Here is an 8124-nt window from a genome sequence, read left to right as displayed (position 1 = left end):
GGTCAGAGCTGACACCTTACTGAGAACTGAAAATGATCTGTTATTTACTGCTTACCAGATTCATGGTAAGCACTCTCTGTATTTGGGAAAATGAAATCTTTCTCAGATGAGAATACAGAGATTTTCCTTTTAAAATTACTCAGTTATTAGAGGCCTTTTTTTTTCCCGAAAAGGGATTGAATATATCATTAATTTGGAGTCAGTAATTAGATCCCTGGTTAAAAGTATCCACAGAAGATGATCTGGAAGAGGGAGAACAAAAATAGCATAAGATCTAAGGTTTGCTGCAAACATGGACAATAGGTGTCGGCCCTAAGTTAACATCTTTATTGTGAAGGGATGGGGTGGGTTGCAATTGGTCTGCAAGATTTAAGAACCTTTGAATTCTAAAATTTTGTGTGAAACTCATTTGTAGTAGAATACAGTTGAACCAAGAATCAGGACAACTCTGCCACATACAAGCCATGCAAACTTTTTAAAAGTCATTTTATCTTTTTTAGCTTATGGGAGATTTACCTCACAGAGTGGGGTTGGATCACAGGGGTTGTTATATTTGAGAGTTCCTTAGAAGTCACAAAGAAAGCTGGGCGGTTTTAAAAAATCATAACAGTGGTGGCACATGTCTTTAATCCCAGCACTCAGGAGGCAAACTGATGTGAGTTCCAGGACAGCTGGTCTACACAGACAAACCTTGAATCAAACAAAGCAAAACATTACCTTAAATACTGAACTGTCAGGTATGATTTTATAACATCCAGTTTTCCTCCATTTGAGCTAACTGCATCAGAAAAGACGGTAACCCAATGTGAGTCACACCTCATCAATTTACGTTTCAAAAGCAGGAAATTGGAGAAAGGGGTTACGCAAAAAAAAAAAAAAAAAAAAACCTCCACCACCAGTAAATACTAGTCCAGTTCCTTGTGTATCCTACTTAACTTCATCGAACTTTTAGTTTATTCCATGTTTATGTTGTGATTATTAATACTGACTAAAATTACGAAGAGATACTATTAAGGGGCTGGTTCTTCAAAAAGAAGCCCTGTCCTTGACATCTCAAATGCTGGGGGCGCAACAGTACACATGGCATAGGATCGAGGAAACAACTACTTATGAGTTAATCTTTTGTGAACAATTTCATTGAGCCGCCAGGCCCACCGGGAAGGATGAGCTAACAGATCAACACGGACAGGACGTTTTTCTGGTGGTTTTCAGGTAAAAAGGGACAGCCCTAGAACGAGCTAGGCTTCAGGGGGTTGCAGCGTGGACACTGCGAGAGCCAGCGAGCAGGGTCCTACAGGTCCCCTGGGCTCAGAGCCTCAGGAGGTTTCTCTGGGCGTTCGGGGGCGGAACCCGCCGACCCAGGTTCACGGTGTACCCCGACCACCTTTCCGCGACGATTCCGTACTTCTTCCGGGGAGGCTTGGCGTGCGCACACGCCCCCTTGGCTTCGGTGGGGAGACTCGCCTACTCTCTGTACTATGGCGTGCTTCTCACGCGGCGGTAGCTCCAGAGGCGAGACGCGACGAGAAGATGGCTAATGGAGAAGTGGGGACCGCGGGGCCAAGGACAGCTGCGCGGTCGGACACGCGGGACGGTCCGGGGCCACGCCAGGGGCAGCGCCGGTAGTCGTTCAGAGCTCCGCCCCCGCCATGCTTGCTCAGTGCGCACGCGCACTCATCATCCGGGTGCCGCTGCAGGTTGCGCTGAGGCTGCGGGCCGGGGGGCGTGGTCCCCGCGGGGGCGTGGCCAGCGGCTCATTGTGCGCAGCGTTGCGCGGCGCCGCTGGCCACCCGGGCCCGGGTTGGAAGTTGGTGCTGCCGCGGCCACCGCCTCCACCGTCGCTGCCTCCTCCTCCGCCGCCGCCGCCCTGCAGCCCACTCGCTGCCTCGGCAGCGCGCTGCTCTCCCAAAATGGCTGCCGCTGCCGGGGCCGTGGCAGCCTCTGCCGCCTCGGGGCAGGCGGAAGGGAAGAAGATCACCGAGCTGCGGGTCATCGACCTCAGGTCCGAGCTGAAGCGCCGCAACTTGGACATCAACGGGGTCAAGACGGTGCTGGTCTCCCGGCTGAAGCAGGTGAGGCCCGGGCGCGCAGCCTAGGCCGCGCCGCTTGGATACTGCGCTTCCGCGGTCGGGGCGGACCGGGCGGCGCCTGTGCGTGCCGGGCGCGCGAGGCCCGAGCCTCCGCAACAAGCCCGGCCTTTCAGCGGCCTCGCGAGCCGCCGCTGGTCGCGCCCCCTGTCTCCCCCGGGACGTCCTCTCGGTCGGCGCCGCGGCCTGCCGAGGGCGGTGCTGCAGACCCGGGCGGTGCCGGGTAACCTGGCCTGCGGTCGGTGCTCAGCGCGTGCATCGCTCGGTCTCCGAGGCGATGGTTAGTTTGCTGACTTGACCGAAGTTACCGTTTAATTGTGCCCAACCGTTTCTTCACCCCCTGTTCGGAGAAATCGGTAGTGGGAGTTGATGGGTAAATGAGAAGGAAGGCTTATCTTCTTCCCCTGGGCTTTTAGTTGATTTATTTTTAATTTTTAATTTCTGATTGCATCAGCGTAATCATCTATGTTCTCAGCCCTGCTAAGCTTTCAGGTTTATTCACGTGAAGCTGAGGAACAAGTGTACGCAATACACGTTAGGAAAACTCTTCGTTACTTAAGTAGTTACAAACTTTTCTGTAATATATTTAGATTCTTGTTCCGTATATGTGACATATAACTATCGACTGGTTCGAATTTCAAGTCCCATGACATTTTGATTCTTAATGACATACCCCCTCCCCGTGTACTGTAATAACTCGTTTGTGAAGTCGGTTTGTAAAATAACTGGCAATTCTAATGTCTTGAGGCTTGAGGTTTGCTAATATATTTTCATTAAGTTTTTATAAAGTAAGTTTAGATAGTTTGTGTAGCATATTAACCTCTCTTTCTAATGTAGGCTATTGAAGAGGAAGGAGGCGATCCAGATAATATTGAATTAACTGTTTCAACTGATACTCCAAACAAGAAACCAACCAAAGGCAAAGGTTGTTACGAGTTCTGAACATATTTTAAACTATATTTTGGTTATATAACTTGGCTCTGCTCTTGTACCACTTGCCCTGTTTATATAGTGCTACTCTTTGCTATTTCCCTCTGGCACTCTGCCTTCTTGGGTCAAGGAAGAAAAGTTACCAGGCTCCCAGTCCTTGTAGCCTTTTAGATCGGGCTGAAGTTGACTAGAAAGTGAGAAAGTTCTTTATTGGTTCTGGAGAAAGTAAAATTATGTTGCATACCGAGCCTTCATAGTAGGATGTACTGAAGAATAAAATACCATTTGATCCGTGTCTACCTTGCCCCACAATTGGCAGAGTTTTGATGAAATTCCTACCAGACCTTTCCTTGGCTCTTTGCTGTTCTTTCTAGTGTGTTAAAGTTCTGTGACCTTTGTGTTTAGTGTTTTAGTTGACATACTGGTTATTTTGCATTTATTCCATTATGTAGTCTAATAATTTCCAGTGAAATTCAAAAGACTTCATCAGTCATACTCATAAAGGCAAAACTTCCATAATTAATTAGCTTTTAAAGAAGTTTTTAAGCTATGGGGATACTAAAGGTTTTTAATGTCGTAACTTTTAAATTAGGTTAGGTGTATTTCCAAGGGAAGAATGTTTTGGTGTGAGTAGCTATAAGTAGTTTTCAAATGAATGTCTTGGTAACAAATGGTAATTAGGTATTTTTGAAAACATCCAGTTAGTGTAATCTTATTTGAATAATTGCACCCCCCCACCCCACCCCCACACACTTATGAAGAACTGTGGCAGAGGGTAGACAAGCAGTTGTCTGATGCCCGGGCTCTCTAGAAAATCTAGGTGGAGTAAGTCGTGGATTTCTATGACACTTTGTTACTCTAACATAACTTTCTTCACTGCTGTACCTGATCTACCTAAATAGGATTGTAATGGGAGTGAGATGATTGAATAGGCCCGACAGTTTCAGCAGCGCACTTGCTTGAATCTTAGCACTCGGGAGGCAGAGGCTAGTGGATCTTTGGGTTTGAGGCCAGTCTGGTCTACAGAGTGAATTCCAGAACAGCCAGGGCTACACAGAGAAATCCTGTCTGGAAAAACCAACCAACCAACCAACCAACCAACCAACCAACCAACCAACCAACCAACCAACGATGATTGAATAGATTAATCTTAATAGAAGGGAATCAATTTTGACCTTAAACACTGTATCTCAGCACCTGGTCAGCATACTATTTGAGATTTCTTGATTCAAGAGTTCCCTGGATGTGCTGATAGAAATTAAAAAGGGAGAAGAAGCATTTCCTGGGTTGGTAGTAATGACAACATGGTGATAGAAGTTTAGAAGATTAACAGAGTTACCTTGAAGATCTGTGGCTTTTAAACATTTGTATCACCTTGGAAGCTGCTAGTGAAGCAATTGTTTCATAACAGGAAAGAAATATTATAGGAATGAACATGTTTTGTATAGGTTTCTGATTCACGTCTTTTATCTGATGTATTGTGATAGCTAAAAAGCCTGTTAATCATAGTCTCAAGTTAACTTAATGATTTTAACTTTGATATGCCATCTGATTTATTCAGTTCACACATGCTTTTGTTGTTTGATTTTGAAATTTTTATTCTTTATATTTGTAGTTCTTGGCATATACATACATATATCTTAAAAGAATGTATGCTCAATCCAGAGTAAATCTCAGTGGGCTAGCCCACGTTCAGTCCCTGTACTCCCCCACCTAAAATATGTTAAATGATTACTCTCAGACAGGTTAGAGGAAAAGGAGTTTATAATCTTACATATAGGATGTTTAAAAAACACAGTTACAAGGACAAAAGTCTGTGGTATTGATTATGTTCTAGTGGATTCTGGTATTTGTAATAACATGTAGCTAACATTAAGCAGTTTGTATTCTGAATTAGTTCTCAGTTTCTTTACAGTCTCTTTCCGGGGAACTTTTTAATAAGTAACTTAGATGAAAGCTTCTCCCATCGAGAGTTAGTTTCGTATTACTTGGGTGTGTGTTAAGAAAGCAGTTAAACAGGTGGTGCTAAGGCCTCCCTGCCTTGTTTCAGAGATATTGTATTTGATTTTGTCTATATTTTCAACCTTCAAAATCACCTATAAACTTCAACAAATTATGTATTACCAAGTCAATATAGCATTCAGAATTAAATATAATAATTTAATTGGCGTTGAAAGTAATTTTTAGTGCATACAGGCTAAAAAGAAAAATGAAAACAACAACAACAAAACACCCCAAAACCAAAACAGATGTAGAATTTCCCCCTCTAGGAGTAAGTGTAATTGGAATTTTGGTTAGGCCAAGCATCTGATATCTAATATTTTTGCGAGAAAATAGAATAGATAATATTATGTGTTTATTCTACAAAACTTTCAAAAATTACCAACTAGGATAATGTAATTAGTAGCCACAGAGCACATTCTGAGTAGTTCAGTCCCAGTGGATGGTCGTTCTGCCCTGCTACTTACTTTAAATTTTAGCGTGTTGAATTTTAGTCACTAATAAAGGTGTAGTGGAAGGTGGACTTTGAGCGCAGGACTGTCACGGGTGCTTCTTGTGTGCCTGCTAGACTGAAAGATTCATAATGTAAGGATCATTGAAGACCCAGGATGTAGTCTTTACACCTCTAACAGCCTGGGGCAAGTGATGTCTGCTCAGATGTTTGTTGAATAAGTTCTGAAGACTATTGTTGACTAATAATTTCCAAAGTATTTCTTGTCGCTTGTTTCACTTACATGTTTGTGGGAAACTTTTACATCAGGCATTAATAGTCCGTCAGGCTATCTCAGGAGCACAGTGGGTTCTTCTAATATCCTCACTATGTGAAGTATACTTTGAGAATGCACAGTTCACTGTAGTGTTCTTCTGTTTGTTACCAAGCTGTAGCTGCATTGGAATGCCTCCTGTCCCTTGCTGGAATATCACCTGGTGTCAGGGCTCGTATGTTGTTTTCATTTCACATAGCCAGCCCATTTGTCCCATCCATTAAAACAATATTATCAATAGGGTACTATTGCACTGTTTTCAACTATGATATCAAATATGGCTTATAGCTAGTTTATACCAATATAGGACTTTACTGCCAGGGCAGTCATCTTAAGTATTATGTGTCAGAGGCTGGAGACTTAAGACTTATTTCCATTTTGTGAACTCATGTAAAATAAACTGTTGGTTTTGCATGGATTACAGACAGAAGTCATTATTAGTGTTGATGGCATGAGATTTTAATGGAAAGATTGAACAACGGCTTACAGCCCATGTGGATTATTGATTTATTTAATCAGCCATTCTTCTGACAGAATGAAAGGACCACAGTGTTTTACAGCTTCTGGAATTAACTGCAAATCCTAAGCTGCACAGCCTGAGTCGCTGTGTGTCAGCCCTTCTACTCTGGAATAGTAGCTTAGTGTTTTTCTGGTCATAAAGGTGAAGTGTTTTTCTTTTTTAAATTAGATAATTCAGAATAATGCAAAAAAAAACAAAAAAATAGCTCATTACTCTACCATCTTGAATTTGTCATTGTGGTTTTTTTTTTAATTTTTAAAATTTTATTAATTTTATCAGCCAGGTTGTGGAGGCACATGCCTTTAGTCCTAGTATTTGGAGGCAGAGGCAGGTGAATCTCTGAGTTTGATGCCAACCTGGTCTACAGAGTGAGTTCCAGGCAATGGTGGGCTCACAAGGAAACCATGTCTCAAAAAAACAAAAACAAAATTTATTTTATCTATATAGTTTTTGCTTGAATGTTTGTATGCATATCGCATGCATACTTGAGGAAGTCAGAAGATGATGCTGGATCCCTTGCAGCTTGGAATCTGGAGTTGTAGATGGTTGTAAACCACTGTGTGGGTGCTGGGAATCAAGTTTAGGTCCTTTATAAAGTAGAGCCACAAGTGCTCCCAGCAGCTGAGCCATCACTCCAGGCCTATTTTTCCCCCCTTTTCAGCAATTTAAATAAGTCCACATCATATAGTTGTTGCTCAGTGTGGAGAATCTGAAAACAGTCATTTGTCTCTCATATTTTTCTCACTCTGGCCTCTTTTGTCAAACCCATCATTTAAATAATATTCTATACTCTGCATTAAAGTCATTGGCATTTTCAAAATCAGGCACCAGGTTCCCACTTCTTTGAGGCTTAGTTTCCATGCTCTGGCAGGGCCTAGGTACCAGTCTTCTCTGGAAGCTTCCGGATGGTTCTCATGTGCAGCTGGGGCTATGCTGCCTTTTCTGGGAGACTCTACTCATCAGTTTTGTAGTTCCAGAAACCTTTCACACTGCATTTGTTTGATTCTCACAGATGTGCTGAGATGTAAGCAGGACTTTATCTATTCATGCGCACATCATACATATATGAGAGTGGACTTTATCTATTCATGCGCACATCACACATATATAAGAGTTTTAACATTTTTTAGATTTATTCCTTTTATGTGTGTTTTGCCTCTATGTCTGTGTACTACCTGTGTGCCTGGTGCACTTGGAGGCCAGAAGAGGCATTAGATCCCCTGGAACTGGAGTTACAGATAGCTGTGAGTCACCCCTAGGTCCTCTGCAAAGGTAGCCATTGGTTGCTGTTAATCACTGAGCCATCTCTCCAGCCCTAGAACTGTTTTTAGTTGATAGGTATAAACCTTAGCCTAACAGGAACTCAATTAAGTTTTACTACTTTTTTATTTTTATTTGTTTTACTATTTTTTTTATTTTTTTACTTGTTTTATTATTTTCTCAGTGCTGAGGTGTCAGTCCTGATCTAGGGCCTCACATGCCAGGCAGATGCTCAGCTACTGAACTATATATACCTCTGGCCCTTTCACTATCCTTAAAAATCATGACTGTTTATTCTAATTATCTTTTTTTTTTTTTAAAGAAAGCATTTTTTCTATTTAACTTTTTTATGTGCATTGGTGTGACGGTATCAGAGCCCTTGGAAATGGAGTTACAGACAGCTGTAAGCTGTCATGTGGGTGCTGGGAATTGAACCTGGATCCTCTCTGGCCTTATACTAATTATCTTTAGATGACAGATTTAAGGGACTTAAAAAAAACATACTTTGGGTATTGATTTCATTACGATGAATGTGAATCACCTTTTATACACACATACACAC

At 42.4% G+C, this 8124-nt stretch overlaps 1 protein-coding gene across 7 annotated transcripts in view; it reads left to right on the top strand.

Annotated features, from left to right (window-relative positions):
• The first annotated feature begins 1522 nt into the window (after positions 1–1522).
• The window catches only part of Sltm (SAFB like transcription modulator), a 47034-nt gene continuing 40432 nt past the window's right edge, over positions 1523–8124 (top strand). For 3 of the 7 annotated variants that reach the window (XM_075965324.1, XM_075965320.1, XM_075965318.1), the window contains exons 1-2: positions 1676–2072; positions 2925–3012. In XM_075965324.1, coding sequence (XP_075821439.1) covers positions 1911–2072; positions 2925–3012 — 250 coding nt within the window. In that variant the 5' untranslated portion in view covers positions 1676–1910. Of the gene's footprint in view, positions 2073–2924; positions 3013–8124 lie in introns of all 7 variants that reach the window. The other 4 variants (XM_075965319.1, XM_075965322.1, XM_075965323.1 and 1 more) reach the window with 4 other exon arrangements.

Source organism: Microtus pennsylvanicus, chromosome 3, assembly GCF_037038515.1.
Source record: "Microtus pennsylvanicus isolate mMicPen1 chromosome 3, mMicPen1.hap1, whole genome shotgun sequence".
Taxonomy (NCBI): domain Eukaryota; kingdom Metazoa; phylum Chordata; class Mammalia; order Rodentia; family Cricetidae; genus Microtus; species Microtus pennsylvanicus.
Note: the sequence above shows the minus strand (reverse complement) of the source record. Positions and strands in the feature narration are given on the sequence as shown.